This window comes from Protopterus annectens, chromosome 5.part0 (genome assembly GCF_019279795.1).
Source record: "Protopterus annectens isolate FY-2018-M chromosome 5.part0, PAN1.0, whole genome shotgun sequence".
In the NCBI taxonomy this organism is placed as follows: Eukaryota; Metazoa; Chordata; order Ceratodontiformes; family Protopteridae; genus Protopterus; species Protopterus annectens.
The window spans coordinates 143,162,942-143,186,387 of NC_056735.1; the positions used below are offsets into that span (position 1 = coordinate 143,162,942).

A 23,446-nucleotide genomic window follows, 5' to 3' on the forward strand; every position below is an offset into this window, starting at 1 on the left:
TACTCAGGGAGGGAATACTTCAGCATGAGAAGATTTAGAAAGCAGCACCTATATAATATTGCAGATAGCGTTTGAGCAGCTATGTGCCTTTTTTGGTTTGGAAACGGTGATGGTCATGGCAGTCTTAAACACATCTGTTGGAACCTTTAAAATCTCAGTGAATGTACAGTGCTAGTATTTATCAGAGGCCTTGTGAAGCCTGACCTGTTTTCTCAGTGAAGAGATCTAGCCATATTGTTCCCGTAATGATGCCTGTTGTACAGTAATGCAAACTTACTTTCTTTGTCTGACTTTGGATACCAAACATGCAGTATTTATCACCTTGAAGAAGTGGTGTTTATGTAAAGAGCATACATTTAACAGATTTTCAGGAAAAAAATTAATATGTGACACAGCTGAAAGCTTGAATTCTTTATCTGGATTCTTTACAACATCAACTGAACGTGCTCTTTCCCAGGGTATCCCAACCAAGCTGAGAAGGTACTGGCTTGAAGAGAAGACTTACATTCACAGGAATAGGATTGTGATGAAGGTAACTGCTTCACAGGGGCACAGTACTGAGAGGGGCAAATCAAACTCAAGTGTTGCTTCAATAAAATGTATAACATGATAAACATGAGGAGTGAATAGCTTTATTGGGCAGTGAAAAAACTCTATAAGGTAACTTTTAAGCTATATTTTAGACTTAATGTCATTTTTCTTTTCTTTTCAAACACTAAAGCGTTTGGCCTGTGGCAAATTTCAATGTCAACAACTCTAACAATACCAAGGATAAGTAAGTAAACCTGCAGTTAGACTGACAACTTATGTCTCATTCCTACAGCTTATAGCTCTTACCTTGTACCAAATACCTAGCCTCCCAATTATTGCAAATAGTCTGCCTTTAAACAAAACTGCACCTCAATCCTTTACCTCAATAGCAACCTTTCCTCTCTCCCAAAGTGAGCCATGTAGATTGCCATAGTAAGTGTTATGCATGCTTTTGGTGAAAACTCTAGTGCATATTAGCATTGAATTGTCACATCATTTATAAAACTGAAACAGTTGATGTCTCATGTATAGGATGAGTCTTTCAAATATTCAAAATCAATCTCTGACAAACTAAGCTGGACTACATTTTTAAATCTCACTGCACATTATGTTGCATCTGGATACTTATGTTGTGGTGGTGTTTGAAACACACAGAAAGTGTAAGAAGCCTCGAATCCTCTTGTCCTTTATTTCAGGAGAATATATTTTAAATGCCCCATCTAATAAACTATAACACATTTATATACCACCCTTAAGTCAAAGAGTATGCAACCATCCAATGCTGGGTGTAAAACTTTTAAAGGATTTCTTGTCCAGCTGATTGCATACTTAATATAGTCCCATGTTCTTGTCACTGTTGTAGCATTGCCCCATTTGTCTGTCTTCCTTAGAAGCATTGGTGCCACTTACCTGATTAGATCAAAACTGGCATACAGTAAGTGGCATTATGGACAAGGATTAAACATGTAAGTGGGTTAAGTCATGGGGTCATTACACGGGATGGTGTTTTAGACTCTTGAAATAGGCACAACATGTAACTTGTGATACAAATATGCATGCACTGATAGATGCACATTTAGCCATACACCTCACACAAGCACTGTGTATGTTATGATATCAACTGTGAGTGTATGATGAGGTTTGCATTCTGGCTGGACTGTTGTTATTTTATACCTTCAAGCAAAACTGTAGGTACTGTGAAACTTATAACACAAAATGTCAGAGGAACTGTGCAACAGTTTATGGCTTTCTGTTTTACATCACGCTGCTGCTGTACCTTCTGAATTCAGTGGCACTTTACTGTACATCACGCTGCTGCTGTACCTTCTGAATTCAGTGGCACTTTACTGTATATCACCCTGCTGCTGTACCTTCTGAATTCAGTGGTACTTTACTGTACATCACCCTGCTGCTGTACCTTCTGAATTCAGTGGTACTTTACTGTACAGCACGCTGCTGCTGTACCTTCTGAATTCAGTGGTACTTTACTGTACATCACGCTGCTTCTGTACCTTCTGAATTCAGTGGCACTTTACTGTACATCACCCTGCTGCTGTACCTTCTGAATTCAGTGGTACTTTACTGTACATCACCCTGCTGCTGTACCTTCTGAATTCAGTGGTACTTTACTGTACATCACCCTGCTGCTGTACCTTCTGAATTCAATGGTACTTTACTGTACATCACGCTGCTTCTGTACCTTCTGAATTCAGTGGCACTTTACTGTACATCACGCTGCTGCTGTACCTTCTGAATTCAGTGGTAATTTACTGTACATCACCCTGCTGCTGTACCTTCTGAATTCAGTGGTACTTTACTGTACATCACGCTGCTTCTGTACCTTCTGAATTCAGTGGCACTTTACTGTACATCACCCTGCTGCTGTACCTTCTGAATTCAGTGGTAATTTACTATACATCACGCTGCTTCTGTACCTTCTGAATTCAGTGGCACTTTACTGTACATCACCCTGCTGCTGTACCTTCTGAATTCAGTGGTAATTTACTGTACATCACCCTGCTGCTGTACCTTCTGAATTCAGTGGCACTTTACTGTACATCACCCTGCTGCTGTACCTTCTGAATTCAGTGGTAATTTACTATACATCACGCTGCTTCTGTACCTTCTGAATTCAGTGGCACTTTACTGTACATCACCCTGCTGCTGTACCTTCTGAATTCAGTGGTACTTTACTGTACATCACCCTGCTGCTGTACCTTCTGAATTCAGTGGTACTTTACTGTACATCATGCTGCTTCTGTACCTTCTGAATTCAGTGGTACTTTACTGTACATCACCCTGCTGCTGTACCTTCTGAATTCAGTGGTACTTTACTGTACATCACCCTGCTGCTGTACCTTTTGAATTCAGTGGTACTTTACTGTACATCACGCTGCTTCTGTACTTCTGAATTCAGTGGTACTTTACTGTACATCACGCTGCTTCTGTACTTTCTGAATTCAATGGTAATTTACTGTACATCACCCTGCTGCTGTACCTTCTGAATTCAGTGGCACTTTACTGTACATCACCCAGCTGCTGTACCTTCTGAATTCAGTGGCACTTTACTGTACATCACCCTGCTGCTGTACCTTCTGAATTCAGTGGCACTTTACTGTACATCACCCTGCTGCTGTACCTTCTGAATTCAGTGGCACTTTACTGTATATCACGCTGCTGCTGTACCTTCTGAATTCAGTGGCACTTTACTGTACATCACCCTGCTGCTGTACCTTCTGAATTCAGTGGTGCTTTACTGTACATTTCCATTCAGATTGAGTGATCCATGTCACCCAGGCATAATGAGCAGCTAATAAACTTTAAGGTCTGTATTTACGTTGTTTGTACCTTGTCAACCGTTCTACTGACAAAATGTGTAGGAGGTTTCTTTTTTAACACCTTTATTGAATCATCACTTGTGACATAGGCAAATTTACATTTATACAAAAGTAATCAAATAGGAGTTTTGGAATATTTCTCAAAACATAGAGACATGTAGATATTAAGTCCACTAGTCTCTTTTTTGCCCTGCAAAAAAAGTTAAGTAGACTTGCAAAGAATAACACATAGTTTCTTATGAGTAGTAGAAAAACAAAATTACAAAGAGTAATTTCAGTTACCCTCATCTGAAAAATAAGAAAGTAGGTCTCAGAATGTAAGAGTGTTTTGTGTGGTAAACTATCAGTATGTCTCAGGTTGTTAACTCCAACATGCACTTTGATAGAATCATACTGGTACCTGTGGTGTAGTGACTTAAGTGAATGGGAGCTTGGTGGGCCCTGGCTTCAAATATTCAAATACTGTAACCTTCTCCTTGTTCAGTCCAGTGAGCAGGGCATCTGTGTGTCATACAGTGACGTCTCCAATGAAGCACAAGAATATAAAACAACAATAGCTCCATAGGTGTGTACTAGGCTAATGGCCCTGGAGCCTTTATAAGCCTAGCCCATAGAAGTGTCTTGGCATTGTGCCACCCGTCGTTATTTCCAAGTGCATCTATCAGTTAGAGCCACTGAAGTGATCCCCGGGGTGAACTTTCTATTTCCCATTCACTCATCAAGATTTCTCTTGAAGAGGGGCCAGTGAGGCGCTCTGCTTGACATGTATAGGAAGTCTATTCCAGAGCATGGGCAATCTCTGGGTTATGAACCTGTACCTCCAGCATGTTCTGTTGATTGTGGCAGTGAGGTTGAGGTCTCTGGAGTGTGTGGTGTGGAGGGACTGGGATTTCTTTAAATGTAGCATTTCTAACAGAGCTGGGTCAGACATGGCTTTGTAAGTCAAGCAGAGATCGCCTCTAAGTAGGTGCCTATGAGAAAGAGAATAGCTGGAGATTTTTGAGTCTTTTGTGTAGGACATGCATTTATTTATTTATTGATTTTATATTTGTTGACTGGGTTTGTCCGACTGGGCTACAAATGCCCATTGTCAGCGGAGGCCCAAGGAGAAAATCTCCAACAGAAAATATAAATTTTACATATTGAATACATATAGAAATACATTCATCAGTACCACAGATTACTGCATTACAGTGCCACACATTACATTCATCAGTACCACACATTATTGCATTACAGTGTCATACATTAAACTGTAGCAAGTGAAATACATGTATACAAAAGTAATCAAATAGGAGTTTTGGTTTTCTTTGGATTAAGGATAAATTGGTTTTCAGATAGCCAGTTTTCTACAGAGTTAAAAGAGGACTGTGTGTCTGATTTTAGTTGAGTTGGTGATTCAGCAATAGTGATAAGTGTAGAATCATTATATCAGTGAGGATCCAGGACAGGAAGTGTAGAGAAGGTTGGTAAAGATGTTAAAAAGAAGTGGCCCAAGGATGGAGCTTTGTGGAACACATAGGATACTCTTTCGTGAGGTACTTTTGTGGCCTCTCCAGCTGTTGCAGGTGTCTAGTGAGGTACATGCCAAATGGGGCATCATACTCTATGACTGGTCTAATGTGGGAAGATTAAAGAGAAATGATGACCTCTTTCTTCCTGGATGCAAAACCCTTGGTAATGAGATGTGCCACATAGAAGGACTTTCTGACCACAGTGGTAATGTGGTGGTCAAAGGAGAGGTTGCTGTCAATCTGTGTCCCCAGATCTCTTATAACACCTTCAGTGTTCAGTGGGCTCCCATCAATGTGGTAATTAGTGGGAAATTAGTTTTCCCAAAGGGGATGGCAGTGCATTTTTTTGGCATTAAGCTTAATGCCATGGTTTCAACACCAGTCATTGGTCTCAGTGAGTCCTTTCTGTAGGATGTCTGCATCACTTGGGGAGATAATAATGGCTCCCAGCTTGCAGTCGTCTGTGAACTTGGTCAGCCAGAGTCCCTCTGTGTTGGTCTGGACTTCTGAGAAGTAGATGCCAAACAGGAGAGGATGCAGGACCAATCCCTGTGGGACTCCACTCGTGACTGGTCAGCAGTCTGACTTGGAGTCTGCTACTTTCACACTGTGGATTCTATCTGTGAGCCAATTTGCAACCCACCTAATGATATAGAGGTCAATGCCTAGTTTGGTGAGTTTATCAATAATTCCTGAGTGAGGAATGGTATCAAAGGCCTTGGCCAGATCAAGGTAGGCTGTATGAACTGCCTTACCTTCATCCACAACCTGGTGACTGACTCAAAGAAGTCAACCAGGTTGAGCAGGCATGATCTACCTTTTTCAAAACCAAATTGCATGGGATCTAGAATTTGGAGATTCCCTGTATCCTTGTTAATTAGGTCCATGATGATGCATTCCATAGCCTTACATATCCGACTCGTCAGTCTAATGCGGCAATAATTTCCATGGTCTGTAGTCACTCCTCCTTTAAGGAGAGGGATGACTGTAGCAATGTGCCATTTGTTAGGGACAAAGCATGAGGTGTTGCTGTGAGTGAACAGGACACACAGATGTGGTGCCAGTTCACTTTGTAATTCATGTAGAACACAGCCAGGGATATTGCCGGGTCCCATGGAAGCTGTATTCTTGGCCTTGGACAATGCAGTTTTAACCTGTGCTGCAGTAATGCTGGGTGCCTGGCATTCTTCCAGTATTGAGATTGGTCCTTTGGGGGGGGGGGGTAAAGTTGGCACTGAATTTGTCAGTTGGCAATATCTGTTGGCTCAATATAGCAGGTACCATTGTGCAGTAACTCAGAGCAAATATGGGTATTGCCATGGAGATTCTTGATATAACTATAGAAGGCTTTGTGGTTGTTTTTAGTGTCTGCCACAATTCTGCCTTCATAGCTGGCTTTGGAGGTTTTGATGAGGGATTTCAACTTTTTGTTGAGGCTATTAATGGAATTCTTCCAGTCTTGGGACTTAACCTTTTTCTGTAACAGTGTCTTCCTTCTGTTGTAGAGTTTATTAATGACAAGGGGCCACCAGATTGACTTCCTTTCTTTGGAAGAGAGCATCTTGGTTCTGTTGGGTATGGCTAGTTCCATGCATTTATGTACATGTTCATACAGTGCATTAGTGTATGGTTCGGCAGGCATGCATCTATTTTCCATTGGCATTGGTGCCATGAAGTTAGCCACCTCTGTTTTTAGAAGTCCAAAGTTAGCTTTGGAGAAGTTTTTCATGGTGGATACCTTTGTGGGGGGAGTAGGTGAGATGTGAATTTCCATGGTGATTAGTTTATAGTCGGATCTAACCAGGGGAGGAATTGACTGGTGTAGAGCAACGGTTGCCCATGTTAGTAATAACCAGGTCTAGTGGGGGTAAGAATGAGTTGGTGCAGGGCATTGGAATTGATGAATTCCAGGAAGTGTTGGGCCAGTGCATTGGTGCATGAGTAGTTTTCCCAGTTGATGGAGGGGTAGTTGAAGTCACCTAGTATGAGAATTTTGGGTTGGGTCTTAATAGTTTCCTGGGTGCTTAGGAATGTGGAGTGAGAGTCTTGGGACATGGGTGGGGACCTATAGCAGGCTATGACCTGAATTGCCATCTTACCCAATGTTAGTTGTACCTGGAGTATCTCAGATGCATTATGCCAGGCTACTAGTCTGGAGGTGTGCATATCCTTTATGAATATGGGGACACCATCGCCTTTGGTGCTTCGGTCCATGTTCTGGGGCTGAAAAGTGTGGAATGAGTTATAGCTTGGTAGCACAGGGGTGCTTTCTGCTGCTTTAAACAAGGTCTCCTTTACAGCACAAATGTCAATGTTCTCCATTTTGAGGAGTGCTTCAAGTGAGTGCATCTTGAGATTTAGACCTCTAGTGTTGAGCAGCATGACCAGAGGGGTGGAAAGAGCCTTAGCCAGTACCCCGAAAACCAGGGGTGACAGATGCAGGCCATTTCTGGCAAAGCATCAAGGTCTATCAATCGTGTCATCCCAAGCAGACAGATACTGGATCCCCTTAGAATGACACCAGAAACTTAGCCAATTGTTGAAGTCAATCATTTTCTGTTTGTACTGCGGTATCATTCTGGGCTCCTCAGGGCTAGGATCATACCTGCCTGGGCCACATAATCTGAGAGCTTCACCATGTCTCCTTTCATGTAGTCCAGGGAGGTGCATCTCAGGTCATTCACACCCACATGGACAATGACAGAGTCATACTTGTACTTGTTGTGGAGTGACCTGTGTGTGTTATGTGTCGGATTCTGGCACCTGATAGACAGCTGACTGTTACCTTCTCCTTATTCATCCTAGTGAGTGGGACATCAGTGTGCCTCACTGCTGAGTCACCTATGATTATTGTATTGGGCAAACTGTTTTGCCTTAGGGGCTTAGGTTGAGGGGCACACTGTGTAGGTGAGGTATGTGTCTTGTGGTTTGTACTGTGTTGTGGTGGTCGAGCGCATTTCTGCCTTAGAGGTCTCTGCTGTTTGGGTAGATTTCTATTGAGAGCCTCCCCGAAGGTGGGTGTGTGGTTTATGTTTTTATGTGAGGGCTGTGATGGTGGGTGTTCTGGAGGGCTATGTGTTCCATGTGATGTGGTGCAGATGTTGACCTTCTCCTCTTGACCAGCTATTGGTCTTGGCTGGAGAGTTCATGACTTCCAATTTGGAGATATGAGCACATCTCTCACAAGTCTGAATGTTGAGAGGTAAGAGGAGAGGGTTGTCTGTGTACATGAGGCAGTTGCTACACTGCCTCAGAATGCCCAAGTTCACTAGGTTGATAGGAGAAAGCACAGGAAACTGACTTTTAGACATGCCAGGAGGGATGGTCATCATTACTAAGTACTGGAGCTGCTTCCTTATAGGACTTCTAGTGCTGATAGCACTTATGTGTGCTACAATAATTGCTATAAAAAGCCTGATGAAGTGCTAGGTAAATAAGCTAATTAAAGTGCAAGAGAGATGAGATCTAGCAAGATCTAGGGGAAAAATTGAAGAGCAGACTTTCTGGCACCAGTAATATACTTTAAATGCATTGCAAGCTAGCACACTTGAGTGTGTAGCAATATTAAAGCAAATACAGTTAAAATAAATGCAATTAAATGAAAAAAATGACTTAAATTAAGTGCAAAAAGCAGTATAATCAGAAAAAATTAAAATGGAGGCACGTAAAGTTTCTCTTTCTCCTTTCTGTTGCTCTTGTAGTCTGCAGCACACCAAATATGGATCCGCTGAGCTTAAACAAGGGCAAACCCATGCAAACACAGTCTTTTAAACCAGAAAGTTGAGAGGGATAGAAAAACTGCCCAAAAGGCCAATAAACTACAATTTCAGAGCCAGAAACCACTCCTCTTGTGGTAGATAGGCTACCTAGTGCTTACCACTCCCACTGATAAGCTGGAGGGCTTCCTTCTAACACAGAAAGGTCTGGGAAACTCAGAAACTTACAAAACAGTCCTAGATACAGCATATCTGTGTCAGGACTACTCTAGTAACAGGAAAGGCGGAAAACAAGCTTAGAACTTTTTTGGGTTTTTCCCTGGAGAGCAAACAGTTAGCTTTAATACCTCATAAAGGGGTTAATACCATGCAGATGAAGCTCTGCATGCTGCAGACCTGTATTTAGACTAATTTTTATTTTATTTTATTTATTTTATTTATTTATCATTTGTTGACCGGAAAGTCCGACTAGGTTCCACAGAGCCTGTTTTCAGCGGAGGCCCGGGGAGAAATGCTCCAGACTATGCTACTCAATTTTAGAGCTAAGAACTCAGTAAGAAAAAACTCACAATGAAGCACAGATTAATCACTTATTGTCAAAAGAATAGCACCTGCAGTGTGAACAAAATGCAGTTAAACAGCAGCAAATTGCACTAAAATGCAGTAAAACAGTAATGAATTGCAGTAGATAGCAATGAAATATATTTAATCAGTAGATTGTTTTGAAACAATAGCTCACAAATCACAACAGTAACAGACAGCACTAATAAAGCAGCAATTCAGTAGAATACTGTCATCAAATTAGTGAGGCTACCAACAAGCAGTAATAAATATGGCAAACAGCAACATGAAGGAGAAAGAGATAAAGCTTTTGTTTGTTTGTTTGTTTTTTTTTTTTTTAGTAGAAAGTGAAGAGACAGAAGATAATGAGATAATTCAAGGTTCAGAAGATAAAGGCTTTTGCCTTTACTAAAGTTCTCACTATAAACAGTAGAATGAGCTGATGTAATATGACTGCCAGAGTGTCCAGTATCAACTTTATAGCGGGCACCTCAAAGCCACCAAGATTTAAGACCACCACAACAACTGGGTGAGTGGGTGGGGAAAAAAAGTTGTACAGATTACAGAGATATGATGTAAAACAGAAGTGCAGAAGACAATTGAAAATAAGCACATTTTTTCCAATATCATAGCAGGCAGAAGGCCAGTCTCTCTGCGGCTTTGAAAAGCTTGAGCAAACAAGTATATCTGGTTTAAAACACTGGCTATTAAAGGCAGAGAAACAGAAACCAGTCCAGTTATCCAATCAAAAATAGTTTTGCAGGAATGCTTTTAGCTAGACTATACCAGACTGATTTACTTCCTGGCACAAAGAAAACTGCTAGGCCCCTCTAGACAAACAATTTCACTACAAGCTCAAAAGACCAGAAACAGTAACAGATATTCAGCTATATCAGACAACAAAACGGAGACTAAAAAATAAATAAAAAAAAAAACAAAATATGTATAATCATCCCAGGCAAATGGACTTTGAGTAAGACATAAAACAGAACACTGCAAGACTGAGCAAGTCAAAAAACAATATGACAAAGTAAACATTGTAAATTAAGTCCAAAAGAAAAATTACTTCCATTAAAAAAAATAAGAAACATTTGACCATCTACAAATTTAACACAGAGGAGTAAGGCTAAGAGCTGCTAATGAACTTCATTGTGATGGGTTTCATTCCCACAGTCTCTGTTTTCCTGCTGTGTGATTTTTGAGCAAGTTACCTCACCCGAGAGTCCTCCTGGGTCTCAACCCAGTTAAGAAAACATAAAAGAGAAATATATCTTTAAGTGCCCAAAATAAGAAACAGCAATTATACAGCTACGGTAATCCAACCCTGCCAAACCTTGGCCTTGTGCACTTCCAAACAACCCACTTCTAATAAAGCTATTAGATTTATATTTTAATTATATTACATAACTATATTATTATAGTTATATAATATAATTAAAATATAAATCTAATAGCTTTATATATTATTATAAGCCGAGGTGGGGCAGTGGTAGCATTGTTGCCTCACAGCAAGAGGTTCTCCCGTTCGATTCTCGGCTGGAGCGCCTTCTGTGTGGAGTCTGCATGTCCTCCCCGCGGTCGTGTGGCGTTTGAAAGACATGTGTAGAATAGGTGTGCCTTTGCGTTGGGTGATGAGCTGGCACCTCAGCACCCATAATAATCTACTGCCAATCATTAGCGGACCGGAGTTCCGCTGTAGCGACCCCTAACCGGGAAAAGTGAAAGAAGAACAACATAACTATATTATTATAGAGTTATTTTTATCAGAAAGTTCAAAGCCACATACACAGTCTTAAAACATCCTGATTCATGAAATCCATGGCTAAAGTAATCCAGTCAGTGCAAATAAAAAAAAACATAAATACATTTTCAAAAACAGCAGCCTTCCCCAGCTTTTACTAGAAATTCACAGTTCCTTGATGTGCTTCCAGATTACTAAATTCATGACAGATAGAACCCAAATAAAATTTTCAGTTACAAGCATAAATGGAAAGAAAGCACAGACAGATAATGACAGTGATTTAAATAAAACATTGAAAAGTTACAACAGGAAACATTCAAAAATAAAAGGACAGTCTCAAAATTCAGTGTCTCCAAACATCCAGACTAAAAATGCAGGAGAGAACATGATGCAGGCACAGAAGCTAAAAGAAAGAAAGAAAGTTGGTTGAAGTAGAGGTGAGGGCCTGAGATGGTGAGGTACTCTAACAATGAGATGGCAGTTTGTTTTGAGGACCTGTGAGGTGGGGGGTGGAAGGGTGAGGTGGATACTTAGATGCTAGAAGCTGACATAGTCCAGCTGAAGAGAATGACTGGGGAGCTTAAACTAATATTAGTCAGCTGCAGACAGAAAGATGGACAGACAATAGGACATGCGAAATGCAAGAAGAAAACATGTCCAGGATACTAGTCAGGAAATCAGGTTTGTAACAAAGAAAAGGTCAGCAACAAGAGTAAGAATGGAGGGAGGTGGGATTAGAGCGGAACAGCCCAAGACTAAAGGGGGAGCAATGAAGCTGTTGACAGCACAGGCCAAAGGAGAACAAATGGTCCATGTGCTGAAGGAAGGGACAGCTTGACTTGTACATGGCAAAGAGGAATAAAGAGTTGGAAGAAAACAAGGAAATAGGAACAGGAAAAAGAGGTGGGTGGCAGTAGGCACTAAAGGGGAAAAAGAGTAGGGGGAACATGGGTCAAGAGGCAGTGCTATTCTTCAAGGTAGTTTACAGATGATGAGCACAGAAGGGAAACTACAGAGCTCAGACCTGGCACATACAGGGCAGACAGCATAGGGCAAGTGGATAGGAGAGCTCAAGGAGGCAGCCTAGGAAGCACTGCAGTAGGGACAGCAGGTAAGCAATGGAGGGAGGCATCACAGTGATGGGATACTCAGTCATAAAGAGTGTCAAGTGAGTAAGCAAATTAGAATGGAGAGAATAAGTGGTTGTGAAAACTGTCCTAGGACAGAGATTGGGCAGGGCAGGACAGGGAATGAGAACATTTCATTTAGATGGCGGGTAATGTGACCATTACAGTACTTGGGTACTGGAAATACAGAAGCAGTAAGGGCACTGGAAGTGGCCAGGACATGCAAAGAGCTGGAATATGGCATGGCCTTTTCATAGGTTCATAGGTTCATAGCTTACTAGTGCCAGACACCAGAGCAATAAGGAAGGATAATATCTAAAAATGATATCCTTGGCTTACAAAATGATTGATAATTTTGAATTTGAATAATTTGGTTGATGGGAGAAGGCATGCCAAAGACAGAGTGTTTGTGACACTTATGGGCTTCACCTTTCTGTAAGTAGGGCATCCTTTTAGAAAGATTATGCCTTTCAGTAAGGTAAACTGGGGGTGGGAGTAGAATGAAAGGAGGAGACTAGAAGGGTGACAGGAAGATTTGAGTAAATAAAGACAGCAAAAGGAAAGAAATGCAGACATCATTGGGGAAGGCAGAAGATAGAACAGGTACAAAAAATTATGATTCATTGTACAACTCAGATGTTAAAGTGTGAACAGATTGAGAAAGAGGCAGAAAACAGGCTGTACAAGACTATCAGGAAAGTATGGTGGTGGGGGATGGGGTGTTATGCTGAGTGAAGTGAGGAGTTTAGATAACACGATGGGGAGGGGATTTTATACAATGATACAAAATGGAAAAGCAGAAATATTACATGTGGCAGAAACAGTTCTACTATGAAAAGGCAAGCAACATCCAGTCAGCACTACAAACAAATGAAACAAACGGGTTGAAGCCTTGATCAGTTGAAAAAAAATCCATTTGCGGGGAGGGGGGCTTTACCTTTCTTATTTAAATGTAATAAATGCACAATCCTACAACTTTAATGAAAATTGAAAAGCTCACAAGTATGAATGACTGCTGGTGCACCAATCTGGTTAAACGGGGAGATTAAGAAGTCAGTTTAGCAAAGGAAAATACATTTTACCATTTAAAGAAAAGAAGATACAAGTGTAGGCAGGATTTAAGAAGCTAGAAAAGCTGATATAAAATTAATAAGAAAGACAAAAGCAAAATTTAGAGGAAGCTCTAACAAAAGTAATAATGAGAGGGAAGAAAGGATTCATAAAAACAAAGGGGAAAGAAAGATGGTCAAGGCAAAGATGCAAGATAGTCAAGGATGGGATGGAGTACAGTGCATGTGGAAAAAAGGCAAACAATTAATTATTCACTTGTATCTTCACAAATGAGGAGGCAGGAAGGAAAGAATGAAGGGTGCCCATTTTCAATGCTGGAAAGAGAAAATGTGACAGTCACATACTGAAGAAAGTTCTGGAAAAAACCTGAAGATGTTAAAAGAAGGCAGTGTGCTGGGTCTTGACATCATATCCACAGGGTCCTAAGTGACCTGCAAGTGCACTTTACAGATCCAGATGAGTTCAGGATATTCCACTTTAGAATGGAGGAAATGGAAAAGATCCCAGAACAGGCCGAACAATATGCCTTGCCTAGGTAGTACAGAAGTTCTTGAAGAAGATATTGAGAGAAGGTTAGCTGTTTTCTTGGGAAACAATAAACTACAGGATAAATGCCAAGATGGCTTTGTGAAAAACAGGTTTTATTAGCCTAACCTGATTTAGTTTTATTAAGCAAGTTATGCTGGTATTTGACATAGGAATGGTCCTTAATGATGTATTCCATGACTACAGTAATAAGGGTCTCTTGTAACAGGTCTCATTAGAGAATGATAGTGAAACTGAAGGGGCTCAGAGTGGGAAGTAAGTTCAATAAATGACTACAAGGTGATGCTCAGCAGGAGCCAAAGAGGAGGTAATAAGGAGACTCTCTCAAGATAAGAGATGTGGTGATTCCTGGAATCAGTGGTCTTGGGTGTTGTGATAAACATCCAAAGGGGCAATAATTTATTTATCTCATTTATTTTGCAATTTGATAACTGTGTAGGTAAGCTGCTTACCTGACCCTTTTCTGTTATTGCCTGATTACAAGAGTTCAAAAACGATAATTAAAAAAAAAGTAGCAATATATAGCAACTGCAGTAAAGAGAGTAATTACATTTTAAATAACATTTAATAACACAAGAATTAAGATTGTCTAATTTGATTAAGAATGAAAATTGCACAGAGGCTTTCCAAAATGGCCACACACTGCTCAACAGCTTAATTTCAGCTCTCTCAGTGTGAAAAAAGAAACTGATAGATAAGAGCCAGTAATTATGCCTATTATAATAAAATTAAGTTACTGGCTAGTAACAGACTGCCTGGATTGGATGCCAGAAAAGGAGAAATTTAGACAGTCTGAAAGAAAACCAACTAGAAAAGGTGAAGAGAAAACACCTACAGCTGTTCAGCAAAAAAAAAACAAAAAAAAAAAAAAAACTGTTCAACCTCCAGCTTTGGTACAAGAGATGGCTTCCAGTAATTTAGAGGGAAAAAAATAAGTCAGATGTGCTCATAACTAAATGAAACATTGAAGGATTATATAAACTCAAATAAGAAAAGGCTGAAAAAATGGAAGAAGCTTTAAACAGGTATTCAGATGAACTGATAAAAATGCAAAATTCATAGGCTGACATAAAGAAAAGGCTTTCTCAACAAGAGCTACTTCAAAAAATGGTAGTTAAGGGACAGAGTGCACAGAGAAATCCTGAGATTTTCTGCTGTACCAGAGAAACTGAAATAAACAGACTGTATTATTTTTTATGAAAGCATAAATAAGTAAATGGAATGGTATTCAACAGCAGGGTTTGTTAACTGAAAGAGCACATTGAGTGTATGCTCCAAACCCCACCATGAGAAAGCAGACAAGACCTATATTAGTAAAGATGCAATCATAATAACAGAAAGAGTTAATCAGAAAGGCATAATATGAAAAGTTTGAGACAGTAGAGTGTTTGTGGAAAATGATTATTGACTGTACATCAGGCAAAAGAGGAGCAAATTTATCCCAGCATTCAGGGAATGTTGAGGGGCAGATGTGAGATCCAGACTGCTGTATCCAGCTGTCTTTAGAATTTTTTTTTCCTGGCGGATCAAAGTTATTTTTGATACAGAATAGGCTAAGGAGGAAATACAAAAGTTTCTCTGACAAAAAGTGAGCCATCAAACAGAAGGTGATGCTGCTTCTCATTCTTATGAAAATAAAGCTCACAGACAGACTTTGACAGTGATACATTTTTCAGTGTTCGAAAGGAAAATTCTTGAGAGGCAGAAAAAAAAGCATTGGGAGTTAATTAGAATAATCAGGAGTACCTCAGACTTGAACCAGAGACTGGGGTTGGGAGATGGAGATGAACAGGAAAAAGACTAACAACACTGAAATTAGTGGAATAAATGTGAGACCATAAAACATCGATCACATTTGTGAAAGATGGATTTACAAGAAAAAGCGGGTGAGAAAGACTGGATTTTTATTGACTTTGTTCAGCTTGTGAGTGGACTGAAAGGCAAATATCCCACTTTGTGTCATTAACATTTAGAAGGACACTAAATGGGAAAAATGAGAAAAAGACAGTAACTGTATATGAAACAATTTTATTCTTAGTATTTGTATAGATCATTTGATGATATAAATTGCATGTTATATAGTAAAGTATTTTCAGTGATTGTTGTATGCGCTAAAGATACCAAAGTAAACAAGTATTTTATTTTTTAGTTTTAAGAAATGTATGCATTACGACTCAAAATAAGAAGAAAGGCTGGATAAAAACATGAATAAGTTATCATGCTGCAATCTTGGGCTGTTGGGTGGGGGATGGGATGCAAAAGCACACTTACTATGATATATGTAGAGTTGAGATGTGTTCTGTTACTTTTGCATAGGTGAATGTCTGGATTAATGCCCTTGGCTTAATATAATAACATTTTTAGTGTAAGCAAGTGGCATTTAAAAATAAGAGAACAATGTAAATGTAATGAAAAGTTTCCTGTAGCAAAAAAACATTCACTGTGAGTTGGGAAGTCTGCAGCTAAGGGCAGCTATACATTATTTTCTTATGATTCCATGGAGACAAGTTGACTACAGGTGAAGGCAATCAATCTCAATAGTTCTGGACATTGTTTGCTGAGAGAAACCTTAAAGTAAAAGGTACTAGGGCAAGCAGCTTAGTAAAAAATTAGAGTTGAAAATTATTGGAAGTGAATAAAAGATAGCTACTTTCCTAGTACCTAAATGCTTCAATGCATTTATTACAGCAGCTATATTTTAGTTTTATTTAAAGATAGTCAGCACACTTTTTCTGAAGGCTAAAAGTTAATGTTTTCTGAAAGCATGCTAGCTATTTTTCACATCTAGGACGGGAGTAAAGATAAGATAAGAACAGAGAGCAATTAGTGTAAGTAACAGCACAGGCTGCAACATGTGCCTTAGCATGGATAACCTTAATTGTAGGTTAGATCATTTATATAGGTGTAGCTTTCAATTTGGGACAATTGTCCTTTTCAGGAGGGTTAAACTTCATTACCTGAAGATGCATACAGTTCTGTGTGTTTGTTTTAAGGTAATGGGTTATGTGCATGTTCTGGGGTGTGTTTGTCTTTTTTATTTGAGGGTTTTCATTAAAGCAAAAGGTCTTGAAAAATGTGACATAAGTTTTAATGTAAATGATAAGAAACAACTGTATAAAGCATCAAACTGTCAAGCATTAGTGGGTGCATGTAACACAGAAGCTGGAAAGCTACATTTAAAAAGATGCCATATATAATCAGATGGCAACTTCTTATCATAATGGCTACACTATCATATTATCATGGAATATGAATGACCTTACAGGTATAAACAAAAATGTAAGAGTATTGAATTATATTAAAAAATGCAGAGTGCAAAGAGCAATTCTACTGAAGACATAGCTGGAAAGATGCTAGCATATGAATCTGATAATGAAAAGATTTCGTGGTGGATATTTAGCCAAATATCAGGAACAAAGAAACAGGGGAATATTTATACTAATTGCTAGAGAAGCTCCAGTAGTGACAGAAGTTGAAACAAGATAATAATGGTAGATCTGTGGTAGAAAAGGACTAGTGGCAAAGGAGGACAATTATGCTGGCTTGTATTTATATTGCATCTACAACTGCTATTATAGAGCTTAAGAACATTTTGGGAGAAATAATAAGCTTTCAGTGGGAAATATTATTTGTAGGTGGGGACAGGAACTTGATTTGCATCAATGAAGGTATATCTGGGGGACATAAAAGAAAATATAACAAAAGAGGGTAGATTTTTGAAGACATTTATATTAATACATTTATATTAATAAATATTCTACAAGGTACAATAACTGGGCTAGACTAGACAGAAGTTATATCTCACAGGAAAATGTATATTTAATTTAAAGTTTCGACATACATCCAGTAAGTATTTCAGATCATGCACTAATAACAACTAAGGTAAAAATGCAGGGTAATGAAGTAAAAATGAAACACTGGCACATCCCTACCTACCTGATGAAATGAGAGGAATTTAAGGAATGAGTAGTGGAAATTATTCAAGAGTTATTAATGAGATAGAAATTTCTTCAGAAGGTTTAGCTAGTGAGTAGAATGAAATGAAAGTGGGGTTTAAAAATTTTGTAGAAATAAAAGAAATACATATGATTAAGAAGTAACAAGAATTATTTAGAGGGGCTAACAAGGGTTTAAGTATGACAGAGTAAAGGGAATCACACAAAACAAGAACATGAGCAACTACAGAGCGCTAAAGAGAAAAATAAGGGAGTATCTGGATAATATGCATGTTTGGAAAGATTGCTGTTAAGCAACTGTTTTTTGATAGTAACTCCAGAGTACAAAGACATTTAGCACAACAACTTAGTCAAAAGAAAGAAAAAAGGGCTGTTGTCAAACACAGGCAACCTATAACAAAAAAAAAAAAAATAATCAGAGGTACTGTAGAGGTATTAGAGGTATTTTGGAAATTTTATGAACATGTCTATAAAGCAAAGAAATGTGGAAATCAATAAAGAGCACAAATAGAAACATGTATGGAAGAATTTATTAAGTCAAGGTTACAGGTAGATGAGACTCAACAATTAACAGTTAAGATAGGAGGAGATAAGATAAAAACAGTGACATATAATCAATCTGCAGGGGGTGGGGGTTCTCCAGGAATAGATAACATTCCTGTGGAGGTTTGAAAGCTAGGAGGGAGGAAGGTGATAGAGATCTGGAAGGTTTTGTTTAACAGTATTTTAAAAGGAGAGGAAGTAAAAACATCCTGGAAGAAATCTGTTGTGGCTGTAATAACTAATGACAGTAAAGACCTATCAGACCCAGCTTTGTGTAGGCCTATTTCAGCTTTGAGCTATGACTGTAGAGTAGCTGGGAGAGTGGCAGGGGTGCTGCCAGGGTTGATGGAAGTGGATGAGTGTGGTTTTGTGGAAGGGGAGAGGCATTTGACTACATTGATAGAATAGTGATGATCCAGGGGGAAACAGAACATGGGAAGGCACTGCTGTTGTTGATGAATCTTGAGGGAGAGAAAGCACTCAATGCAGTAAGCTGGGATTTTGTGAGTTTAAGCATTTGCATTCCCTGATACAATAATAAGGTTAATTAGGAAGATGTATGAGGGATCTGATGCAAAAACTGAGGTGGGAGTGATCCTCTCTGATATACTGCGTCTGAGCAGAGGCACCAGGCAGGGGTGTCTCCTTTCCATTTAGTTATTTATGTTATGTTTAGAGCCACTGAAAAGGAAAATGAGGGACTCAAACATTCAAGGATATAATTAGTATGGTAGTTGAGAAAAGTTGGCTTTGTCTACAGGCAATATTATTTTGTACCTGATGAAACCAGAAGGGGGCATCTCTGTTGTGCAGCATTTTGGGACAGTTTGAAGTCTTTTTGAGATATAGGATTAATGGGGATAAAACAAGGGCTATGGCTGTGTACCCATACATGGTCTGGTTCACTAATACCGATATTTATGGGAACATGATAAAATTAAATATTTAGGAGTATGGATTGAAAGGGATTCAGTTGTGGCAGCTCAGAGTGTGTGGGGGGAGCCTAGATGAAAAGTGCAGAAACTGAGAAGCTGGAGACTCTTGTTTATGGATTTAGATGGTGGGATACAAATGGTGAGGGTCCTTTTGGTCCCTTTAGTTTTATGTTCAAGTCAGGAATGTTTCTGCCAACCACAAGAGAGGTTGAGGACGATAATTAATAAAGAGCTAGATGGATTTTGTCTACTAAGGGAGGAGTGGGATGGGTTGATCCTACCGGTGGAACAAGATGGTTTTGGATTGCCTGATTTGAAGGGATAGTTTAGAGTGGCACATTTGGGACTTATGTGCATTCCACAAGTGAAGCTATGGCTCAATGTGGGGGGGGTGATGATGAGGCAATGGGAATTCAAGAAATAAGTAAGGGGTAGGATTTTGGATGCAAGTCCTTAAGGAGAATGGCAACAGCCAGGCAAAGTGTTATATTCATGGGGTAGTAGAAGGTGTTTTGGGAGCTGAACCAGCATGGGAGTGGAGGGGGTGATTTTGGCAATGGGGATGTTTGTGATTAGGATACAGAGAATGGGCAAGGGGGGATGGAATTTGCTGGAGAAAACTGGCAAGGGAACCATGATATTGGGAGTAGATAAGTACAGGGGGATAGGTAGTGCAGTGGGAGGAGTCTAGGAGAACCTTTGGACTGTAGGCTGGAGAACATCTTCTCTATCAGGGATTGATCACAGATTGTGGGCAAGAAGAAAAGGAGGGGCTGCACTGATAGAGTTTTTGGTTGAGTCTAGAATAGAAGCTGCTGTTGGGGGGGTTGGGGGGGCATGTGAAATATTGAATGGTACTGTGGGAATCAGTTGGAAGTGGTTGGAGAGGATTAACAAGAGAAACTGGATAATTAATTCACAAAGAAACAATGGAAGGACATGTGTATGGCTACCAAATCTACACCAAAGCTAGAAGATTTAGGATTTTTTCTTGGAAGTGTTTGTATATGTCAGTAGCATACCTAGGATTGGGGAAGAGGGGCAACTGCCTCAGGTGCAGAGTGTTAGGGGCATGTAATCAGCCAATCCCATTTTCTCTTTACTGCAGTACCAGCTTTCAAAAGCCAGTAGTACATTTGCAGTCAAACCAGAGCACTATAGAACCCCGTGTGTGCTCTAAACTGTAGCAGCTGCTTGCTACATTGTAGCAAGCAGTTTGCTACAGTTTAAAAGTAAAAAAAAAAAAAAACATTTTTTAAACTAAAACTTGAGCACTGTAGCACTCTGTGCAGGCAAAGTATAAACTGCAGCAACTGTTTGCTACATTTGCAGCAAGCAGTTTGCTACAGGTTAAAAAAGAAGAATTTTGATTTTTTGTAACTGACACCTGAGCACTGTAGCACTCTCTGCAGGTTGGGTATAAACTGTAGTAACTGTTTGCTACAAATGCTACAGTTTAACAGAAAAAACGTCTTTTGTTTAAATTAAATATATTGAAGGAGAATTGGGGGCAGACCACATAAATGAGACTGCCCACCTGGTTGGTGTGCCATTAGAAGGAATGTTGTATTTTTTTTTTTTTTGCTCTTGACTTGAAGAGCTGATAGGTTGGAGCACTGGTAAACAGCACTAGCTCAGTGTACTGCCATAGGTATCAGACTCCAAATAATTCTCCCTTGAGTAAATGGCATATGCTGGAGGTGTGGTGGGGAAGAACATATATTTTGGGAGTAGTTAGTTGGCAAAATTTTAAGATTTCTTCCATGCAGAGTACTCTGTCAGAGAAATTGAGTGAGCAAATGGGTGTAAATAAGGGAATGATTTTTTTTTAACTTTGATGCAGGCTCTGAGTTGCCTAGACATGGTAAGGTGTTGTTGAGTTTAATTCTGGTGGCTACCAAATTTTAATTCTGGTGGCTACCAAAAAGTAATTACTAGAAAATAGAAATGAAAGTCTAATCCAGCTGTATTTGAAATACTGAATGTTGTAACAGAGATGGGAGAATGGGGGTGGGTTTTTTAGAAGGTGGCAGGAGCAAATTGCATGTTAAAAATGGAAATTGTTGGAACAGTCCATGCAGGGTGCTGTTATGGAGGAGGGAGTGTGAGGTTTGGTGTCATTCTAAGGGGATCCAGTATCAGTCTGCCTGGGATGACATGGTCGACAGAACACAATGCTTTGCCAGAGATGGCCTGCACCTGTCGCCCCTGGGATTCCGGATACTGGCTAAGGCTCTTACCGCCCCTATAGTGCCTTTTTTAGGCAAGGTTCAAATGACAAATTCACCACCGTAACAGGAACAGGCAAGCAAAAACTGAGGGTAATGTTACTCAATGCTAGAAGTCTAAATTTCAAAATGCACTCACTCGAAGCACTCCTTAAAATGGAGAACATCAATATCTGTGCAGTGACAGACCTGGTTCAAGGCTCTAGAGACCACCCCTGGATTACCAGGCTATAACTCATACCACACTTTTCGTCCATCTAACCTGGACCAGAACACCAAAGGCAGAGGTGTGTCCATATTCATTAAGGATATCCACACCTCCAGGCTACTTGCGCAGCATAATGCATCTGAGGTTATCCAAGTGCAACTAACTCTGGGCAAAACTGCAATCCAAATTTTAGCTTGCCACAGATCCCCCACCATGTCCCAGGATTCCCACTCCTCTTTTCTTGATATACTGGAAAATATTGGGGATCAACCAAACATCCTAATAATGGATGATTTCAACTACCCCCACCATTAATTGGGAAAACGTCTCATGTACCAACTCCTTCACTCAACGCTTTCTGGAATTCATAAATTCCAATGCCCTGGATCAACTTATCCACACCCCTACCAGGGGCAACAATATCCTAGACCTAGTCATTACCAACATGAGTGACTGGTGTTCCACACCTGAAATCAACTCCTCATTGGTCAGATCCGACCATCAGCTCATCCCCCTAGATATCCGCATCCTGCCCCCACCTACCATTAAGGAAACCATGGTAAAAAATGTCTACAAAGCCAACTTCATGCTTCTTAAGACAGAAGTAGCAAACTTCATGACACCCATGCAGATGGACAATACAGTTATGACTGCTGAATCCTACACAAATACACTCTATAAGCACTTACACAAGTCCATGGCTCATGCTATCCCAAACAGAACCAAGATGCTATCCTCCAAAAAAGGAAGCCTATCTGGCGGTCCCCTGCCATAAACAAACTCTACAACAGAAGGAAGAATATGTTGCAAAAGAAAGTAAAATCCCATGAGTGGAGGAGCTCCCTGGTCAGTCTCAGTAAGAATCTGAGATCCCTTATAAGATTCTCCAAAACTAGCTACAAAAACAAAATCACCACTGATTCTAAAGGCAACCACAAAGCATTCTATACCTATGTCAAGAATATCAATGGCAACACCCAGATCTGCTCTGAGTTACAGCACAACAGCACAAAAATTACAGAACCAACTGATATTGCCAACATCCTGACAGATAGGTTCAGTGCTAACTTTACCCCCCTCTCACCACCTAAAGGGCCCATATCTATGCAGGAAGAATGCAGAGTCCCTGTAATCACATCTATGCAGGTAAAAGCTGCACTCCCTAAAAACAAAAACGCAGCATCCATGGGACCGGGCAACATCCCAGACTGCATTTTACACAAACTTCAGAATGAACTGGCTCCCCACCTAAGCACCATGTTCAATCATAGCATCATGTCAGGCTTTGTGCCCACTGAATATTGCACAGCAACAGTTATCCCACTCCACAAAGGGGGGGGGCCACCACTGATACTGGGAACTATCGCCCTATTAGCCTGACAAGCCTGGTCTGCAAGGCCATGGGACGTATCATCATGGAACTCATAAACAAAGACATTGGTAGCCTCCAAATTCTGGACCCAACCCAGTTCGGGTTTGTGAAAGGCAGATCATGCCTTCTGAACCTGATCGACTTCTTTGAGGCAGTCACCAAAGCCATAGATGAGGGTAAGGTGGTTCACACAGAACATCTTGATGTCGCCAAGGCTTTTGACACCATCCCCCATTCTGGAATTAAAGCTAAACTCACTAAACTAGGTATAAATCCGTATGTCACAAGATGGGTTGCCAACTGGCTCACTGACAGAACCCACACTGTAAAAGTTGCAGACTCCAAATCTGACTTCAAACCAGTGACAAGTGGAGTACCACAGGGTTCAGTCCTGGAACTTCTCCTGTTTGGTATTTACTTCTGTGAAATACAGGCTAACACAGAAGGTCTCTGGCTAATGAAGTTCGCAGATGACTGCAAACTAGGAGCCATAGTTGAGTCCCCAAATGATGTGGACATCCTACAGAAGGGCCTCACTGAGACAGATGCCTGGTGTCAGA

General features: G+C 40.1%; 1 protein-coding gene across 1 annotated transcript in view; it reads left to right on the forward strand.

Annotated features, from left to right (window-relative positions):
• The window catches only part of CNGA3 (cyclic nucleotide gated channel subunit alpha 3), a 570,358-nt gene that overhangs the window by 241,780 nt on the left and 305,132 nt on the right, over nt 1–23,446 (forward strand). Inside the window, exons 4-6 of the mRNA XM_044072170.1 lie at nt 722–775; nt 14,490–14,519; nt 17,951–17,972. Of these exons, the coding sequence (XP_043928105.1) occupies nt 722–775; nt 14,490–14,519; nt 17,951–17,972 (106 nt within the window). The remainder of the gene's footprint in view (nt 1–721; nt 776–14,489; nt 14,520–17,950; nt 17,973–23,446) is intronic.